Source organism: Siniperca chuatsi, linkage group LG5, assembly GCF_020085105.1.
Source record: "Siniperca chuatsi isolate FFG_IHB_CAS linkage group LG5, ASM2008510v1, whole genome shotgun sequence".
Lineage (NCBI taxonomy): Eukaryota > Metazoa > Chordata > Actinopteri > Centrarchiformes > Sinipercidae > Siniperca > Siniperca chuatsi.
In genome coordinates this window covers 19170296-19192559 of record NC_058046.1, presented here as the reverse complement: position 1 = coordinate 19192559, position 22264 = coordinate 19170296, and the positions used below count along the sequence as shown (strand labels likewise).

The 22264-nt window shown below is 40.9% G+C and overlaps 1 protein-coding gene across 1 annotated transcript; it reads left to right on the top strand.

Moving 5' to 3' along the window:
* The first annotated feature begins 1081 nt into the window (after positions 1 to 1081).
* Positions 1082 to 18916, top strand: inpp5jb (inositol polyphosphate-5-phosphatase Jb). The gene is made up of 13 exons (XM_044197368.1): positions 1082 to 1612; positions 6145 to 6641; positions 8234 to 8341; positions 8609 to 8717; positions 11569 to 11685; positions 12857 to 13032; positions 13178 to 13289; positions 13932 to 14041; positions 14244 to 14451; positions 14838 to 14975; positions 15131 to 15214; positions 15296 to 15400; positions 15605 to 18916. Exons 2-13 carry the CDS (start codon positions 6157 to 6159, stop codon positions 15959 to 15961), a joined length of 2109 nt encoding a protein of 702 aa, XP_044053303.1. The 5' UTR covers positions 1082 to 1612; positions 6145 to 6156; the 3' UTR covers positions 15962 to 18916.
* Positions 18917 to 22264: the final 3348 nt, after the last annotated feature.

The following is a 22264-nucleotide window of genomic DNA, read 5'->3' as shown; positions in this document are numbered from 1 at the left end:
TGAATGAATCTCTGCATCAGTCTATACGGAGCTCAAACCGCTGCCTCAACAGACAGGACAACTGAGGCAGGATGTAGAAAAAGAAGATCTGGAGCACGCTTCAAATATGAGCCGTTTAAAAGGGTGGTTTTAATAACGTTTTGGCATAAAGCATGTCTTTAAGCGATGAAGGCAGGGCTCAGTGGGGGCTTAGCGGGGGCCCAACAGCAATTGTTTGCCCAATGCCCCCCTAACAAGTTAGATAAGTTAAGTTAATAGTAAAAAGTTATGCTAAAACGATATCCAGCAAATCTAACCTTGACCCTTGACCCAACATGTCGCTCTTGCGCTTCCATTTTAAAAACTGATCAAATCTAAGCTTAACTGCACCAAATCTTCATATTCACCAACAAAAATAATCTCAGTTGGGGTTTTTTTCTGACAAAGCATTAATACAAAGCGCCATTTGAAATATGCAGGTGCTTCTATTTAACTGGAAGGTAACTGCTGCTCTGTAATTATGCCACGCACTTCGTCATACCAACCACTAGGCGGCAGTAGCGCTTCATCATAGACTTTGACGACATAGACCGGCCCTTACGAATCTACACTGTTGAATAATAATTTGGCTCGCGCCCTAACATAGTGATGGTTTGATAATGTTGTCATGGTAACCAGTGTCGAGTCGGTGCACGAGCGTGTCATATATAGAGAGAGAATTGTCAACCTGACATATTATTTGATTTGAAAATAATTTAATACATTTTTCTATCATAACCAGATTATATATATGTTGCTATATATAATTTAGTTGATTATAATTCTGTAAATACTTCAACTACTTTTATTATTTGATCATTTTGAATAATTCCTTGCTCCTAAACTGATACTGATACTCCCTGTGTGATGGAGGGTCTAATGTAAGAGCTAAATACACAGCCACACACACCAACAACAACAACATCAACACACACAACATCGCCACCACCATTACCAGAAACACACAGACACAATTGTCCGTTCAGCTCGCAAACGGAAGCCATGTTTGTAGGCGTAATTGCCATGATATTTCCTTTCTACCTGCTGTAGTTCTATGCGCTTCAGAGTCGGACTTTACTGTAATCATCTGCCGAACATCTTTGGCAGGCAGCGGCTGCTCGTATACGGAAGCGCTCTCTCTCTCTCTCTCTCTCTCTCTCTCTCTCGTGCTGTCCCGGACGTCTGCTTTAATTTGAAGGGCACGGGGAAAGGCACAGGAGACAGGCGTGTGCGTGCTGCTGCAGCCTGTGTCTTTAAACGCAGGAGGAGACATTTGTTTCTGAGATGTAGTCTGCCTGAAAAAATCTGTCGCGAGCATCGCTCCAAACCCACCTGCTCCTGCTCATCTCCCCGCCGAGGAAGCAAGGAAGGAAGGGGTTGGGATGCCGATGGTTTCATCTGGGAGGCGACTGGAAAGGAAAGTTCAGCGTGTTTTTGGTTAACGTTTCACTTCTTCTTCTTCTTCTTCTTGTAGCTAATTCTTGTAAATTCACATCGTCCACCGAGGCTCCGGACTGACCGAGATCTACATTTGCAGAAACGGTTTACTCAAGATTAGCCATCAGCTGTTAAAACCCTCAGCACAGCAGAACAGGTAAAGGTGATGATTAATCATTAATTAATGTAATAGGACATTGATCTATTAATCACCAGTGGCAGCAAAAACACCAATCACCAAGACAGGAAATATTGTTGTTTACTTTTGTTTCATCCTTACATCACCTGTAAATAACACACTCATGCTGTGGATGTGTCTACATGAGAAGCGATATTGATACAGTGGCCACAGTTGTGTGTTAAGGCATTTGTTTGTCAAGTAAAACCATGATAATTAAGAATGAACCTATCCAAATTCACCCTTCTTTCACCTTTTCAATGCTAGAGATCATGCTGATGAATCATCATCAGGTAGTAACACAGCCTCTGGCTCTGATATTTTCCTCCCTCATCTCCGTCGTCTGAGATAATATCTGATGGCAAAACACTGAATTAAAATGACCTTCGTCCTCTTTTTCAGCCTGAAAAATTGTCCTTGAGGCAGGAGTGTAATTAGGCCAGATACTGTGTCTGCTACTGTCCTCTTTCAGCAGAGACATCAGTCATTTCTGCCTCAGTATGTAAATATGTACATCTACCACGGGCCAAATACTAGTGTCCGCTACCCTGAAAGTGTATGATGTAGAACTTGTGTTCGAGTGTTTGCATAACATGGTATACCAGATATCAAATGACATCCTGTTCAAAAAGCCTTCTCTTGGTTGTCAGGTATATTTGCATATTTATGTGCGTTCAGAGCTGTTTCAGATAACTTTATGCTCATTGTGCTCTACTAACTTAGTGTCACATAAACCATATATGCTTTTCCCTTACACTGCAATACATTTCAGTGCTCGGTAGTATTCAGATTGCAGTTTCTACTTTCGCATACAATAATTTAATGTGACAGATCTACTGAGGGAGCTGTAACTACATTGGATTCCAAAACGATGCATTTAATTTTTGTCCAAATGCAATGATTACCACTCACCTAACAGATTTTCTCAGTAGCTACTGGAACAGAGACTACTGTACTGTGAAGCTGCTGTTACAGCTTTTGGAAAGTCAGTTTGCATGTATTTCTTCAGTCTTATTTAAAAACCAGTAACTGGGCAGGAAGGAACATGTGAGCAATGAACCGGATTCTCTGTAAGACAGTGATTTAATATCATGCACACGCAGACATTAGTACACACACATTGTTTCACTTGCCAATCCATGCACAGAGGATTTATTTTTATTCGCCCTAATGAGTTTTTGTCATTGACTTTTATTCCGTAGGTTCCTTCACAGACAGATTATGTTGTACTGGATGGAAATGTTTATCCCAGTTACTTGACGTTATGCAATGTATGCATGTCAATTATTTGGTAAACCAGATGCTGCTTTTGCATCTGATACCACAATGGGTGACTGGTTTCTTCTACAGAGAGCCTTTTAAGAAGAATGAAGCCTAAGTAAATGTTTCCATTTGGCTGATTTCTATAATTGTTAGTTAACAGAATCTGAAATTGCAACTTAGAATATAAAATTGCAGGGCAGACATTATGCTGTGGGTTGTCAGCAGATGTCTTCGGTGTTAGACTGTAAGCAAAATCATTTTGACATCCTGCAGCCTTGGCTGTGACCTGATCAGAAAGATGAGGCCCCCTGGATACAGGGGAGTGATACTCAGTGGCACTAGGACCTGGAGGAGCCATTTACAGCTGTGGCAGCAGCTGCCGGTGTCATCTCTGTCCGGGTCATCATTAGTATCCCTGTCACAGGGGCATATGGCCCTGGAGGCCCTGAACACCAACACTCTGCTTGGCTGTAATTTCAACATGAAACATTGAAGAAAGAGGTGGGCAAAATGTGATGAATATTATGGTTGGAATCACTGTGTCAATATAAGGCAACAATGCAGAGCTGAAGATTTAAGATTAAAGATAATTCAATGTGAGGATGTAGACGACTTCCTTTATACTAACCCCCAAAGAAGAAAGACATGGAATATGGCTTCTGACCATTCGACTGACTCGGTCATCCAAAAATATCTGTGTTGTCAAATAATCCCATCAGAGGAGCCAAGAAGGCTGGCTAAAGCCTGCTGTTTGGGTTACACTACATCCTTCCTGGCTCTCTCAGCTCTCACCCCCTCAGGAAGGTGCATGTAAACACCATGACACATTTGTTATTATCAAATCATTCCACTCTCTCCTCGGTGAACGTGAGGGGAATAAGAAGTGGTAGTCTGTCATGACTGTTCCCAGAAAGGCAAATATTTGGCTCTTGCTCTGTCATACATAAAGAAAATGATTTTGTGTGTGTGTGTGTTTTCCTAAATACAATACAAAGCCTCTGCATGTGCTATTTCCACCTTAATCAGTGTCCATATCTCACGTTTTAGTATTTCCTTCTTTCATTATCACTTCCACAAAGTCCTACATACGGTACCACCCTGTTCCCAGCTATTTTTGTGCAATATCTCATACATGGTTTGAACATGCTCTCATTCCCATGGTCACCTTCTCTCTCTTTGTCCAGTTTTTTCCACATTGCATGCACATTACCGCTGATTATGATCTATGTCCAGTTGTTGTGATGGTGGCCGCTGGGACTGTTGCATGTTGACGTCATTGATAGTGACTGTGAGGTGGTTGGCTGAAGGAAACAATGCAGAGCATGTCGCTGGAGGAGCACAAGTGTCACCTCAGAGTGCAGGGGGAAGAAGAGAGGAAAGGAATGAATGTGATGTGAAAGGAAAAATATAGGATGGGGAAAAACTAAATTGGTGGGGTGAGCGATTCAGTGCTGTGAAGGTGGGTATGAGGGAACAACAGAGTGGTGGAGAAGATAGGGAGAGAGGAAGGATTAGAGAAATGGGATGATAAGAGAGAGAGGAGGGGGATTAAGGCTTGGAAAAATAGACAGTGCCAGAGGGAAGTGTGAGAGGATCAATTTAGAGACATCCTGCAAAGAGACACAGTGTTGTCACTGAATGGGCTGTCTCGCTCGGCTCTCCCTCTTGCTTCCCTCGGCTCGTTTTGCACCCACCCACTCCCACGTGTGCCCAATCGCCCTTCCACCCTTCTCCACCCCCCCACTAAATGCCATACATGGACCATAGGAATACATTATGCCCAGCCAGACTATTGGTGGACTGAAAGACCAGCATGTTTCTGGGCGCATTTTGAGTACAGAGGCAGCCCTCGTCTCTGCATGAAAGTCATGGCCTCCGTCTCTTCAAGGTCATGTGAATAATTATGAGAGAGCTCTGTTGTTACTCCGTCCCAAAGCAGATAACCTCTCTCTCTCCCTAAGAATATGTCTATAATGTACAGGACACGATCTAGAGAATATGATGGGTTAATGTCTGCCATGATTTGGCTGTGTACCTGATAATGAAAGGTTAGGTGTAAAAGATATGACACAGACATTCATTGGTGCACTCTCACGCGTTTCACCACCGCTGACTGATGGATCTGGGTTGGGCGGCCACCGTGTTGTGCCCAAATCAGCTCTTTTTAATGCTCAGACGTGTCCACAAACACAAGACCATGTTCACAACTATGTGTCATAATATTTTGTTTTAGGGATTTAATATCTTAGAAATCCTGAGCGTGTTTTTATTTTGGTATCATCTTTGGTGATGAACAATTTATGGACTACAGCGTGGCTAATATCTTTTTTCCTTTAATTTTCCATGGAAGTTTGATTTTCTACAAGTGGCACTCTTTTGTCTTCAGCCATGTTAGATATCACCGTAATTACCTTTCCATCAGTTCATTGAAGCAGTTGCCTCTGATGTAAAATGCTTCACGTATTTTGCATTTAAATCAGAAATTGTAAAATCTTTTCTAAACTGGGTGTACAGTAGCTTAAATTACTGTTGTGCTATATCACTCGGCAATAGAGAAAAGCAAAGCAGACATTTATTCACACAATAATTGAATGGATTGTTACTTTGCTGCTCTGCTCTGCTCCCTGTGTCTGTCTGATCTCTCTGCAGCTCCCTCTCTCTGTGTTGTTGTTTATTCCGTGCTGTTGACTTTTGCGGTTCTGGACCATGCAGCGGTTCCTCATGTTAGTGTGTGGCAGGTGCTCTGAGCTGATATGAACTGACTGAGCATCTCCCTGGTTACTGGAGGACTGACAGGCAGCTTAGGCGCAAGTAGAGAGGATGATAAACTGTCCAGGCTGTTTTTTTTCTCCAAATCTCCCATCCAAAAGCTTTAGGAGGTTAGGACAGCAGGAGGATATGTCTCTTCCTGCTCTCTAGCTGTCTTTTTGATGTATTTTGTTTTTTCAAATGTCTTCTATCAATATGTGCAGCTGTATTCATCTGTTTTCAAGGCCATGGGAAGGCAGGTAATCGAACAGTCACGATGGGAGCCTGAATAATTGGTCTCATGACTCATCAGCTGAATTGACTTGTCATTTGTGAAAGAAGCTGCATGTTGTGCTATCCTGTGTTTCAGTGGTAGAAATCCTCTTTGTACCTTCTTAGCTCCTTTTTTAATTTATTTTATATATTTATATAAATCCACAGACTGCACTTGGGCCTAAAATGCAAACATTATGTGCATCCTGTTGTTGTCTTTGTCACAGAAATCTTAAGAAATGGACCAAGATAATCTGAGCCAAAGCCAGATGCAAGAAGACAACCCAAATGGAGCAGAAGAAGCTTTTACAACAACTCCAGCTCTAGCCACTGATTCCACTGCTGCCCAGTCTGCAGCTCCTGCCAGGCCTCGACGGCCCCAGAGAGGCGCCAGAGTAGAGGGTTCTGTAGACATCTCCGAACCCAAAGCCGAGCCCAAAGCTGAGCCCACTCCAGTGGCTAACCAGGATGAGTGCACTGATGGCACTGTGGCAAGTCATCCCAAACCCTTTCGTGCTGCAGCAGTCAAACCCTTAGGAGAGCGCACTGGGCCCAGCATTAAGGCTGGTCCTAAAGGTCCAGGCCACCACCCGGTTAGGGCTGCCTCAGTGCCCCACCCACCTGCCAGCAGGCCTGTGCCTCCTCACCTGAACCCTCATGCACAGAGAGCCCTCTCTGTAGCAGGTACAGCTGACACTCAGGCCCAGACTGTGGAAGACTTCAGGCAAGTTCCCTCATCTGTGTGTTACCCGACATTCATGTCTCCACATTGCCTTTCATTCCCAGACAGCTGAGAAAGATAAGCCTGGCACACGTAGCATTTATTTATGTACAATGACAATCAACACTGCAAGGCTATATGATTATAGTAAACATGTAGCCAAATTGCTGTGATTTTTGTGAAATAGTGTGACCATAATTACACAGTTATTTGTTTCTGTGTCAGCAAACATTTATTTCTTCTGCTTTTTTACAAATTCCAAAACCAAATAAGTCTTATTGAAATAAACAATTTCTCTTAATAATATCAATATCCCAAATTTTGTCAAGATACATTTAATGTATTTCTAAATTACATAATAACATTTCCATGTTAAGCCTCAAAAGGGTGACATATTTTCACTTAAATGGCCTGTGAAAGGTTTGTGTCTTTCTTTCACACTGGAGGTTCCTTCTTTTCTATGGGTGTGTATCTAACCACTCCCTGGTTCAGTAGGTAGTGAATCACTGTACAGGAAACTGGATTTCTGGAACTGATTAGGTTGCTGCATCAATGAACAAGTTAAGTAAAGTTTGGTAAAATGTAAAAGAAAGAAATAATATCTACAAACTGTTTAACATATTTGGTCATAACAACACCTAGGTTTTGTTCTCGAGGGAACCTTTTCCACAGAAGTGTCGCAGCACAGAAAACACAGCTGGGTCTGTTGGAAAGTTTAATGATAACACTGCAAGCATAGTGAGCTCACTGCTTTTTATAGAACATTTTTGGAATTTTCTTGGGAGCTGAACCTCAAGCGCCCTGGAACAACTGTCGCATTGGCTCTTGATGGCCCCTAAATGTCCTATCCACTACCTCAATTTGGCCAGTAAACAGAGAAGAGCTGCGTGTTCATTCACACAAATACTGCATTAAATCTAGTTCTTTAAACATGTGTAACATATACAGTAAGGAGGTTGGGCTGTGCAGAATTTCATTCCATCCATTTTGTAAGCTGCTTGTCCTGTTCAGGATTGTAGGTGGCTGGAGCCTGTTCCAGTGTACACATTGGGTGAGAGGCAAGGTATACCAGGCAGGTCACCAGTCTATCAGAGAGCTAACATACTGTATTTATACAGACAAACACACCCTCACGTTCACATTTACATATATGCGCGATTTAGATTTTCTAATTATACTAACTTGCATGTCTTGGATGCTGGAAATCAACATCATCCATTTGTACTCAGTTTTGTAATGTTTGTTGTTTTTACTTAATATTAATATTTCTTCAGTAATTTTATAGAATTTCCTCTGCATATGAATCAGAATGACTGGATTAATTACATTATAATCATTTTGCATAGTGTAATTGATGTGTAGATACTTGATGATACAATTGTCACTGACAAGATGTCAAAAAGACAAATCAAGTATACAGTCAAGACCTCACATATTGTGGTAAGATAAAGGATTATGTCAGTGTTATCAGGACAGATACGATCCATTGGGATATATTAATACAAGGGTTCTGCTGTTTCCCTCAGAGTCTGTAGGTTAGCACACTGAGGTGTGGAGAGAAATAAGCGATATTATATAACCCCATTTTCCAACAGGGTGCACATCATCACTTGGAACGTGGGTTCGGCCATGCCACCTGATGACATCACTTCCTTGCTGGGGCTGAATGTGGGGGATGGAAACACAGACATGTACATTATCGGGTGAGTGTCTTGTGGTGCAGTAGTCATCCGGTTTCTTCCACATAAAAGCTGAAGTGTCCATTTATGTTCACTTGTCCCACATCAACACTGCAGACAATGCCACTAATGAGCTCAGTTCTGAACCACAGTGATGTTTCTCCCCTTATGGCTATGGTTTTCTTTCGTTTATTAATCCACCATTACATTATCAAAGCTCCCACTCTGCAGCTCCTCTTACATCTCTGTCTGCTGTTGACCTTAGTGTGTTGTGTGTCATTTTTCTTCAAGGCTGCAGGAAGTGAACTCAATGATTAACAAAAGACTGAAAGATGTCCTCTTCACAGACCAGTGGAGCGAGGTCTGCATGGAGAGACTCAGCCCCTTTGGTTATGTGCTGGTCAGTAATAACTTTTATTATCAACACATATGCACACTCTCATAGTAAAATGGTAAACTGCTTAGATTCATACTGTATGCATTACGCAATTGCTGATGAGATCTCTGCTTCCTGCTGCTGTTTTGGCTCATTTTGTTCCAACGGATGGGGTGATAATTCATAACAAGCGTGTAATGTCAGCGTATCTGCTATCTTCTGCTGTCTGCCAAGCTCATAATGCAAAGTCAAGCTCTCACTGTCTCTTGGTCTCCCTCTGTGTGCCTTTATGCCTGCAAACCTGCCTCTTTTTCCTCTATCTTTCTATTTCATAATGCCTACACATACCCACTGCAGGAAGGTAGTATACTAAGAAATGCAATAGGTTTCATGCAATGCACATATTGAAAGGGATGTAGCAAATACTTCCTAATATAAATTCCATACATTATATCAAATAAGACAGTAAAGGCATGGGCATATTTATGTAAAATGTCCAAGTTGAAACATTTATTTAGAAATCACTGTTTCAAATATTTTTATATATTTTCTCAACATCTGTCTGGTGTGTTGGTATCTTCCATGTTTTATATTTTTTAAGGGCACAAACCATAGCTGTGGTTGGTGTTCGACTGGCTGCATCTGAAACGATACTTGGCTCTGCTGGCATGGTGAGCCAGAGAGTGTGAATCAGCTGTCGAGCTGAATGAGCTAGACAAATGTCTCCCAGGATGCTGTTTTATTTTTGGATCACGTTGTTGTCAGTGTTGATGAGCCTCTGACAGTGAGACTGATGCTGTCCTCCAGCTATACCATGGTCTGCTACGTTAGTTTAAACCTCATTAAAATCATCTCATTGTGACCTTTTTCTGTACTTCATGAGGATATTAATGCTGTGAGCAGGTTAAGGGGATGTGTTAGTTGGAGTTGTCTTGAGTAGAGGAATCTGTCTAGTTATGACATGGTGGACAGACACGAAGTAACAAGACACGCTATCAGTTCTTTCCACTCTGAGATAGTCTGCTCACCAAGACTCATTGTCAGGTTCAAACTCTAACTGCTGTGAGAAAGAGAGCTTACTCAAATCAGCCCTTCACTGCAGAAACACACAGCCTATGAGACATTTTTTCAGGCTATTCCCACATAGTTGCTGATCGTCACCATAATTTTTGTTTGACTAAGCTACAATTTAGATGCACAAATTAGCAAAGACCCTAATCTCTAATTGCAACATGGCACACTATTGAATGTGTTGCAGTAAGACATTTTGTATGCAGTGTGATTTATTGGATTGGCCTTTTCTCAAAAAATTGTTGACTGAGCATTTTCCCCATTACACTATGAAGCATTTTAAATACTTTAAGGCTGTAAAATTGAATAGTTTTATAACATGTATGATTTATGTTTAGGTTAGATCATATTTTATAGATTTGAGATTTGAGATTTTATAGACTCACTTGTTAAGCACATATGCCATTAAATCTATTTAACATCTGAAGTTTCTTCAGACAGCCAGCAAATGATGTAACGTACATACTGTGTAATGCACAGTGAAGAACATGTTGATGTTTCTGTGGTTGTCAGTATTAGAGACTGGAATGAGAAGCCGTTATTTTGCACTGAACTTCTTCCAAATTCTCAGGCTGCCCTGCTAACATCACACTTGTTATTCACATCTCACTTCTTCAGTCATGTGTGTGATGTACAAGGCCAAACATTCACCACTGCACACATGCACTCACTCACTCACTCACTCACTCACTCACTCACTCACTCACTCACTCACTCACTCACTCACTCACTCACTCACTCACTCACTCACACACACACACAGTTGTCTTTGGGCTTAAATGTCTTTTTTGTTCTAAGCCAAAATGTAGCATGGCAGCCTTCAGGAGCTCTTCCGATGTTCACTGATGTTGATAAGAAATGCTTTTCAACCACAGTACATGCAGTCAGAGGTTGATTCTCTCAGACTTCACACACACAGACACACACACATTCATTGTCTGTGTCCACACACATACCACAAATAAAATTGGTCCACTTTACGGTTCAGTTGAATCCATCACGCAACAAAGTTGTTCAAATATCCAGTTAGTATACAAGCGAAGGGTCTTATGTCACGTGGAGATGTGTGCCTCCATTACTGCCCACAGGGCATTTCAGGCGCAGTGTGATCATGCTTCTTGGGCTTGGAGTTGGGGGTTGGGATGTGTGGACCACTGGAGGAAGGAGGACATAGCATGAAAATACCTCATCTTGTTCCACTTAACAAATGCACGTGTCATATTCCTGCCCCACTTGTACAGTACAAAAATATGTACACTTCTTTTTTATACAAGTAGCGCACAAATGTCAAAATCTGCATATCATTATGTAGCATAACAAGAAGCAAGTGCTTGAGATGATGGTGGAGGGCTTGGAGAAAGGAGAGGTCTGACCATCAAGTGCCTGCAGTGTGTACATCACGTTTCCTCTACACAGAGGCTTGTTGCTACAGTGAGGGTAGACCACAAGCTATGGCCTCCTTAATGTGCACTGCTTTGTGTAAAGTAGTGAGAGAGCTGGGCCACATGCTCCTGCAGGGTGAAATGGAAATGCAAGGGGGTAGAGAGAGAGAAGGGGAAGAGAAAGTGAAGCAGAGCAGCAAAGCTGGACTCAGCTCAATTTGTTTATTGAAATTTTAGTGCAAGTTAAAAAGATATTTATACAGTGTCCCTCAACTTTATCACTGCTCTCTTTTCAGAATTATGCAAAGTGCCTCCTCATAACTCTTGCTGTTTACCTATTCATGTTATCTTATTTTGTTCTTCATGTGTGTCTGTCTTTGTCCTCCTGTCTGTTTTTCCTTACCTGTCTCTCTATCCCTCAGGTGACCTCCCAGCGGATGCAGGGGTTGTTACTGCTGGTCTTTGCCAAGTACTTCCATCTGCCCTTCCTCCGCGGAGTCCAGACTGAGACCACACGCACTGGCCTGGGGGGTTACTGGGTGAGACGGCTACTGACACCATTCTGTGATCAGCACTGTGTTATGGAAACATCACACATGGAAGCTTAGCTGTACATAGGACGACATCTCTGGAGGAGTGACTAGGTTTAAGCTTGCATCGCTGTCACTGATACCCTGATAGAGATCTGAGAGACTAGTTTTCCACTACAGTTTCTACACACTTCTGCTGCCTGGTTTGTAAACAGCGCGGATTGTTTGCTTTATCCAGAACTGGTGAGGAAGTTGTGGGTTTTATGTCTGCTGAGCTTATGTTGGTAATCTAGTGCAAATGACATATACACGAAAAGCTGGAGCAACTGCACACCAACCATATTATCAAGACTTGTTACGTGTTAGTCAAATGCATTTCCATCCAGTTTTATGAGATTAAAGAGGTAGGTGTTGGTATCTCACAGCCAGCAGTTATTAATGCCTGGAAAGCCATGCAGAATAAAAATTAACCAAGGGCAAACTAGTCATTTTTAAAGTATTTTAACTGGTATGAAAATTAGACAGAACTATAACAAACAAGCAACCAGTCCATAGGAATTTTATTTACAAGCACTGAGTAAAAAAAGATGTTTGCTGCAATATGTTACTAAAAGACAATGGCATGCTCTAAGACAGAACTAAGATCACAGTGGATGTCTGTCTGTATTGTCCTCATCACTGAAGGCTCTAATAGATTTCTAAAAAGTTATGTAGTACTTACTTACTTAGTTTTAAGTGAAATCCTCCCTGTATGAACTTAGAAAGGCATCAGCACATTCTGCAGATTTTATACTGAAACATCTTTTGTGTTTTACTGGGTCTGAGCAGTTGGGAGAACAGTGGGAAGAAACCTGCAGACTCATCCTGTCCCCCCACTGTGCACTTTACTGTAACCATTAAGTATTGATGATGTACTTCACTGGTCCTTAATGAGTAAACGTCCTGTTTCTCTGTGGCAGACACACACACTGCCCAATACAGTGAAAACACTGACATACCGATCACTCTCTATAGGCACTTTTCCATCACTGACCATATTACTTTCATTCATCCATTAATTTAATTTTGCTTCCAGAGAAATGAATGTAAACGAATACAAAAGCCTTCTCCCTCTTTCAACAGCGTGTGTCTTCCTCTCTTAAATATTATTTAACTTCCCCTCTGCTTGTCTGTGTAACAGGGGAATAAAGGTGGCGTGAGCGCCCGCATGTCGGTGTTCGGCCACACCATCTGCTTCCTCAACTGCCACCTGCCGGCTCACATGGAAAACTCAGATCAGCGTATGGAGGACTTTGAGAGCATCCTGCAGCAGCAGCAGTTTGAGGGTCAGGCTGCTACTGGGGTTCTTGACCATGAGTAAGTCAGTAAAAAAATCTGATGGAACCTTTGCACTCTGATATATCTGTGACAAACAATCCCAGACTTGTTTTCTCCATATTCATGTTGTACGAAGGAAATGGTGTCACAATCAGCATTGCAAAAGTACTTGTGTTTTTCACAGTGTGGTGTTCTGGTTTGGGGATCTTAATTTCCGCATTGATGACCTGGATATGCAAGTGGTAAAATCAGCCATCGATAACAACAAGTTTCCAATGTTGTGGGAAAAGGATCAGGTAAAAATAAAGGCTGTATATATATAGAATACTGTAAAAATGAATTTAACTCCTCTGCATGTGGTCTTCCTGAAAAGCACTGAATGCAGCTTGCCCCATAGCTCATCTGTATTCATATCAGCTGGTCAGGTTAACTCTTTAATTTACTATCGTAGAAAAGTCGTAGTCAGACACTGTTTTCAGAATCAAGACGTTTCGGAAGTCATTCCCAATTGAGAATGACTTCTGGATGGGAGCCGAAACGTCTTGATTCTGAAAACAGTGTCCAGATGACTATGACTGAAACCTTTTCTACGATAGAACACTCCTGGACGAATGAGGGACTACCGTCTTTTTAATTTACTAAAGAAGAAAAGTAAACATTTTATCCAAACTTGTTTTCCAAAAAGCTGCTCACTCTAAAACCTTAGATCTGATCTGATCTAAAACTGTAGATCAGAATGCTTGTGAAGACATGTCATTTCACAAGCTGAAATTACACTAGAAAGTCAGGAAGTACATGATTGTCTGGTGGACTATGCACTGTGTAGGTAATGCCACTAGAGGGCAATAGAGAAACACACTATCTTCTTAAAAGAGCTGTCAGTTTGTGCCAAACAGAAATCCTCAGTGAGTGATGTTTACTAATTCTCATTGTTGCAGCTCAATATGGCCAAAGACAGTGAGACTGTGTTGGAGGGTTTCCAAGAGGGGCCACTGAAATTCTCTCCCACCTACAAGTTTGACGTTGGAACAAATACATACGACACAAGGTTGGTGCTACCAGGGGTGCTGTTATGAATTCTAGGCCACTGACCAGATATCACTGAGCCTGGCTCAGTAATACTTATACTCTCCTCTCTGAAAGGTCCTCACTAGCCTGGGGGAGGCATGAAAGTGCCTCTTTTTTCTTTTTTTTAAACAAGATGGTATTTTTTCTCTTGCTCCATCTCTCTCTTTCTGTCCCCCACCCAGTGGGAAGAAGCGTAAACCAGCTTGGACCGACCGGATCCTGTGGCGCCTGAGAGCCACCGCACCTACTGCCGCTGCTCTCAGCGCAGGTAAGCGTGGCTCCATTTCAGGGCTGACCAGCGGGACCAAAGTGACACAGCACTGCTACCGAAGTCACATGGAATACACTGTCAGTGACCACAAACCAGTCTCCTCCATCTTTACCCTGCAGGTGAGACACATCAGGGTACATTGTAAAGATGACTTAGGGCGTGCTTCTTTGAAAATTTTCGATACTGGTGCTAATGTGATACTACAATACTTAGTTTTGGTAATAAAACAATGCTATTTTCAACACCTTAGTTTGAGAATCAAACAACAATATTTAATGTTGTCTAAACTCAAACTGCTGTACAGGAACTTTGCCTAAGTAAAATACAGTCTAAACTTATACAAGTCTAAGTTATAGTTAAATCATAAAATATCTGCTCAAATATTACCTACACAAGACTAACAAGACAAATAACACACTCAGCCCTCATTAACATTTAAGATTATCTTAGAAACTTTACAGTATTTTTGCACTGTATAAATGTTTATGGTAAATGTTCTCTGTAGTTCCCGTACAAGGTGGATATTCCCCTGGTCACACTCATAGTGGAGGATGAGTGGAATAGTATTGCTGATGCCACAGCAAAATTCAAACTGGCGCCCAACTTCTCTCGCAGCTCCTGGGACTGGATCGGACTGTACAAGGTAAATATAGTCTTACCTCCACTGGCCAAATAACGTGTAACGTTGGAAGAATTCATGTCAACAAATCATCAGGACTAGCATAACAAATATTTCTGTGCATTACCAAATTGAATTTGAAGTAGTTACCATTTGTGATTGTGCTGCTGCCCCCGTAGGTGGGTTTCAAACACCATAAGGACTATGTGGGATATGTGTGGGCCAAGCAAGAGGAAGCTGACTTTTACCGACAAGAACATCAGGTAATCTGGATGGATGCTAAATTTTCTTATAAAAAGAATTTTCTTTCACATTTAATAGATGTCTGACTAACTGTTCTCCAGGTAACCTTTACTGAGGAGGAATTGCCCAAAGGCTCAGGGGACTATATCTTGGGTTACTATGGCAACAACATGGGCACCATTGTGGGCGTAACAGAGCCATTTCAGGTAATCATAACTCTGGTACTGCTATTTGAGGTCGCAACAATGAAATGCATAATCTCTTATAGAGTGGCTTTACATGTTGTATGCTATTACTGCTGATGTTCCCATCTGCATCTTTTTTCATTACCTATACTGACATTTTTCTGCTCTTTCTTCACATTCTACCTCCTCCATCCCACTCTTATCCTCTTTTTCATCTATCTTCAGATCCAGCTTCCCACTTCAGGTCTTGACAACAGTTCTTCAGACAGCTCTGACTTCAGCTCAGAAGATGACAGCACTGTTGTCCTCATGAAGACGAGGTCCCGCAGTCCCAGTCCACGCAAGAGCAAGCACCGCAGCCATCGTAGTGGCAGCCACAGCCACAGCCACAGCCGCAGTCACAGCCGCTCTGGCAGCCCTGCACAGGTCAAAATGAAAGAGCTCAACGTCACCGATGGTTCTCCATCCAGCACCACAACAACAGCTGAGAGTGAGTCCAGAGGACGTCCAGAAGAGGGCAGCAGCAGCCAGGTGTCTGCTCCTGGGGAGAAAGAAAAGGACACAGGGGATTCAGGGCTGTGATGCACAACCGAGTCCTGCTGTAGTCACAGGTCACATAGTTAACTGTTGTGTCTTTTATTAAATACATCCACTAGACTGTATGTTTTCTGACATGAAAATATACAGTTTCTGATGCCATCCTTTTCAGGAACAGCCATCTGGTTTGTCCAGAGGGCTTACTTTGCCTTGAGTTGTTCTATTAAGCTGTGCACATTGTATATTTTTTATTTGTAAACCTTTCACTCTGTCCTATGTTTCTTCTATCTTTGTCCGTTCTCAGGTGTGGACAGTACAGGGAGCTGACACCTTGCATTAGGAAATACTCAAGGATTTATGGTCACGCAGAGTAAAAGAGTGGTTACTTAATACTTTTTAGAAACCATCATCCTCATATTCCGACAATGGTTTGAACCTCTGCACTAACGTACCTAGCAGTCATGTCAGCAGACTGCATACAAGCGACAGAAAATGCTTTTGAGACAAGGAGTATGACGTACTTGACACAGACATTGCTCATAAATAACATAAATGTTTTAGTTGTGGAACATATGTCTAATATGAAACAAATCTGCTCAGACCAAGAGGACCATAGAGACATAGTGAAAAATGCATTTTATTCCAAAACATCCTAGTAAAGCATCCCCAGCTCTGTCAACAATCAAGCACGTTAGTTTCTGCAAATCTGCAAATGGAGATAGCCATGCAATTCGACTTGGTGATGTGGTTCTACTTTTGTGGATATCCCCTGTTTTGGAAATTCAGCATGCATTACACAGGAACATAATACATATCACCCAGGTAGTATTTCAAATGATCCACCAATGGGAATAAAGTCCCTCCAGGGTGCATAAAAACAGAGCAGAACTAAAGTAGGTGGAGACTGGGGTTCGGGGGGCTCAGCCACTAACCATGGCATCAGCACAGCACATGTCAGTGTAGAGAGTGAATGTGAGCGTAAAGGCTTTTAAATAGACCATCAAATCAGTGCAGTGGGATGTGGTGGGTGGGGGAGGCCTATCAGCTGACATAGCATAGCTGTCTTGCCAGAACTAGTTCACTAGTTGTTGGCCAGCTAGAGTGTTAACAACTACAGCAATATCTGACCCAGGAAACATGCAGTATATTGCTTTGACACACAAACCTTTCTGTGAGTTAATGCGCCAGAAAACAAATCACATCACACACATTTGTTTTGATTAAATTTTTTAAATACGTATTAAAACTTAAGTAAGTAAAACTCAAATGTGAGCAAGAACTCTACTGTGTAGAGCTACTACAGGGCTTTGCATTATACTGTAAGTAGTATAATACAAAGCTGACATGTTCCACTATTGGGAAATATCACAATGGTAATGTGATATTTCAAATAAATGAAATGTTCCTATCTAATGCATTATTGGATGATTTTGACTTTTGACGTTTGCTTTCTTTTTTCAGTTCACTGTTCCTGTGTTTGTTTTTGTGTTTTTCTTGCTCAGATCTTCCCTTACTGATCCTGGTGATTAGCTGACAGTGACAATAGTCACAATAGTCGTGTTGCATTGTTACCGTGTGACCTCTGATGCACCATCTTAGACACTGTACTTTTGGGCTGTTAGCGTAGCACAGTGTATACTGTTGTAGCTGTAACCTCAGTGTGTATGTCTTCTAATCAGTTTTTGTGTATTTTTATAGACGTGTATGTGTGTGTGTTTTGGATGGTGGAGGGTATGTGTGTTTCATGTTCTTATATCCCGGTGGGGACTTTAACCTGAATGCGCACTAACCGATGGGGAAATTGAGGTCCCCATGGGTAGAGACTGCTTTTCGAGGGTTAAGACTTGGTTTTAGGGTACAGGTTACAATTAGGTTAAGGTTAGGGTAAGGGTTAAGGTTAGGCATTTAGTTGTGTTGGTTAAGGTTAGGGTAAGGGCCCGGGCTAGGGAAAGCATTATGTCAATAACTGTCCCTCAAGGGGATAGTGAGAAAACGTGTGTGTGTGTGTGTGTAGCTAGCTGTGGTAGTGAATGGAGTGTGACTGTGTTTGCATGGTTTGCTGCTGGACATACTGTACATTCCGGTACTGTGATTTTTTTGTGCCGTAAAGTGCTGTTTTTGACTCCTCTTTGTGATAATTGTGACTGTAAAAATTGTTAGAAAAACATGGTGAGGACAGTATAAAAAATTTACTTCAGTGTAAATGTTAGGTGAAGAAAATGCAGGGCAGCTAAGCTTGCATAAATCTAAAATCTGTTTGAATCATTTCATAGTGCATTCATGTATTTTCTTGATTTTGAAATGAAAAATCTATTGGACCTCTGTGTAGAGAAACATGTTTAAAAAAAGATTAAGATTGTATGACTTTTTCCTACTTTAGGTAATTTAGATAAGTATGATCAGTTCTGCAGCCATGACCAGTGACTATCTATTGTGAAATGTTAATGAAAAAAATGCTCTGTCTACAGAATGTTATTGTTTTTAAGTGGATGAAATAAAAGAGATATGTATGTAAAGGACAAATATTAATTATAGTAGAAAACACAAAATAAGAGACAATCTATGCCACAAAGATTATTTTACTTAAATTATGTATTTATTTTCTTATTTAACCGTTAAATGCACCTGAATTCTGCTGGCCAGTGAGGGAGAATTATTTCAATGGAAATGTCAAAATGATATTAAAGAATATTGATAATTATTTTCTTTTTCTATTAGGAGTCTGATTTCTCCAGTTTCCATTTTAGTAAATTCAGATCAAATGTTGCTTTTATTGTCTGAAGTGTAGATTGTTTAGTCTACAGGTCTTTGTATAATTGTGAATGAAATTGACAAAAGAAATATAGCAAGCCTGTGAAGCATTGATTGTTGGCATATGAGAATGGTTTATCTCTGTGAAATCATCTGATCAGTGAGGTGAGAAGATTGCTTGCTTTGTTCTCCAACCCAAAAACTAGTGCAACACTGTCCAAAGAAATAATATATTCCCCTTCAAATTGTGCTGTCTGTCTGATTCCTGAGTCTCTTCATATTTATTGCCATTGCTTGAAAAAGGGTAATTACAGTATAATCTGTTGTTTCTTGTGATTGTTTTATATATCAGAATAAGTGAAATATATGATATACTGAAAAGTTAAAAATTATTTTTTCTGCTGAAAAGTGTGCGTGTGTGTGTTTGTGCGTGTTTGTGTGTGTAGGGTGGGGGGGTGGGGGGGATTGAAGATAAGAGATAATAACATTAATAACTTTATTTAAATAGCACCTTTCAATACACAAAGTTACAAAGTGCTTTACAATAAAAACAATAAAAGGTAAAAGTAAATAAATTCCAAAACGATAAGATATAAAACATATTATAATTACAACAAATACCAGATAAGAAAAAGCCATTAGATAAAAGTGAGTTTTAAGAAGAGATTTAAAAGAGAACACTGAGTTTTCCTGGAGTTCCACAGCTGAGAGGTCCGGTCACCTTTATTGACAAGTGGAGATGTTTGGACCATTAGTAGGGCCCTGCCAAAGGGTAGGGTGATCAGCAGATCACAGATATAGGCAGGAGCCATTCAAGGTTTTAAAAACAAGCAGTAAAATCTTAAAATCAATTCTCAAACTCACAGGTAACCAGTGAAGGGCAGCAAGGATTGGTGTGATGCGGTTGCTTCTCTTAGTACATGTTAAAAGCCTGGCAGCAGCGTTTTGTATCAGCTACAATCTTTTGATGTTTCACCTGCTGATACCAGAATAAAGTGTGAATAGTCAAGTCTGGAGGAGATAAAAGCATGGATGACCTTTTCAGGATCTGAAGAGGAAAGGAATGACCTGATCTTATTTAAATGTCTCAGTGGGACACAGCAGGACTGCGCCACTTTAGTCACTTGAATATCAGAAAAGTCAAAATGTACACCTAGGTTACAGGTTTCTTTTTTAACATTATTTGTTAAGGCACCCAGACTAGAGATTGTTAATGCTGCTAGTGCTGGAGCTGGAGGGGGTAACTGTAACTATTTCTGATTTGGAGTCATTCAACTGCAGGAATTGGACATCCAATTCTTACTTTCAGCGTGGCAGAACATAATACAGGATACATTGGTGGTACCAGGCTTTATCTTGACATACAGTTGCGTGTCATCCGCATAGCAATGAAAATTGGCATGATTTACCCCTGGAGTAGCATGTATATAGTAAATAAGAGGGGACTCAGAATAGACCCCTGGGGGACCTCACAAAAGAGAGGAGCACGAGAGGGGCAGGCATCTCCAGGCATAACAGAGAAGAAACACAAGCTTTTGAAATGAACCGATACAGAGCCAATCACTGATGTCAACATAGTTTTTCAGACGGATGATTAAGACATTGTGGCCCACTGTGTAAAAGGCTGAGCTGAGGTCAAAGAGAATTAAACCTTGACCAGAGCAGTCTCAGTCTCAGTGCTGTGCTGAATGTGAAAACCAGATTTAATGTTTTTCCAAAAATGTGATTGTTGAGTGGAGACAATTTTTTCTACAATCTTTGATAAAAATGGCAGCTTAGAGATGAGTCTATAATGACTTAAAACAGAGGGATCCAGAGAGGGCTTCTTTAAGAGGGGGTAAACAGTGGCATGTTTAAAATTGGAGGGGAAAATGCCAATAAACAAAGAGCAGTTGGCTAAAATATCTGGACCAACCGTCTGAAATACAGTGGGAAGTAGGAAGTGGGAATGCAGTCTGATGTACTGTACATGCATTATCTTCAGTTATGTAAAATAATTGGACTTCATTCAATGATTACAAATATTAGAGTGGACCTCCAGTCTATTAATATTTATCTTTGGACAACCAATCAGCTCTTTGTGATTTATTATTGTTACCGGTGGAAACTGCTTGCTATTTTAGACTTCCTGAATAAATGTGGGCGACAGACAACACATCCTGCAGAAGGCAACAGCAGGTGCATCTTGCATCATGCTCTTGCCCTCTGAAAAGAAAGTGTCCACCCTGCAAATTCATGGTGACAAATGACTGTACCGTTCTGATGCAACACTGGTCAGGGATTGAGTTGCTTGGTTTAGTGACACTAAACACCATAAGCCCAAGTAACATAATTAATAGAATAAAAGGGTACAGGCTGACAATACTAATGACCCTGTGATGTCCTGAGTGTGAAGGGTCTTGTTGTTTTTGCTGGACTTTCCATCAAAATTGCAAAATTGAAATGTCTAATTTTGGCGTTTCTTTGGATTCCACCACCAGGAGATAAATAAGAGGGTGTGTGTGTGCTGAAGGCAACCTTTGATTTTTGACCTTTTATGACCTCTGGTGATATGAGCCACTGTATATGATAATGTAGGACATCAATGCTACCTTTATTCTTTATCTCACACGGTGATAATAAAAAATGACCCAACAGCCACTAAGTTATCTCACCTCCACAGTGACTGACAGTTGGAGCATGATGAACATTTTATATCTCCTCACTGAAGATCAGATAGAACATCAGGGTTCTCTGCTTCATGATGTAACACTGGGCTTTGATTGTAACACCACTGTGTTTGTTTGCTCCACACCTTCATAAATGCTTTGTCACTGTGACAAGCCATGTATTCATATTAAAAGATATTGTGAAAATGGGTTGATAAATCGATGCAGGATGTTAGATATTCACAATGACAAGCAGAAAAGATGTACATGAGCTGTCTTGATGGACCAGTGGTCTGAGTCCCAAATTTTAAAACCACAATGACCCAGCTCCTTTTTGGCTAAAACACAGGGACCTAAATGTTTATTTAAAATTTAAAATTACTTGCTATTGGTGAATGCAATGTTCCCCAACTGAAACTAGAGATACTCATCTAAGTTTCAGACCTTTGGTCTTCTCAAATAAACAAAATGGTCCTTTTCCTTGGAGCAAAAACCATGGTAAACCAGTCCTTCATTAATTAAACCCATCTGTTTCCCACAAAGGCAGAACATGTTCACAATCAGAGCTTTTGATTATATTATACAATATGGCCTGAAGGGTAAGAGGGAGATGAGACCTTTTTAAGTAAAGTATAATCAAGTTAGCCTCTGCTCTTCTCTCCACTGTCCAGTTTTCACTTTGTTGCAAATGTATTTCCAAGTTAATCTGGTTGTTTCACCAGGGAAGCACATGTTTTGATGTTCTTGTGATAGTTAAAATGAAAGTAAAACTTATCAGATTAATTATATCAGTGTTGATTTATACCATACTCTAATAATGGTTTCTTGTTGTCTGGTACACTTAGGCCTATGATAAAATACATCACACATAAAGAGAGCAGGAGTTTTATACAAGACGTCATAAAAAATAGCAATCACATCTTATGGATGTCAATTCACAAAACAAATA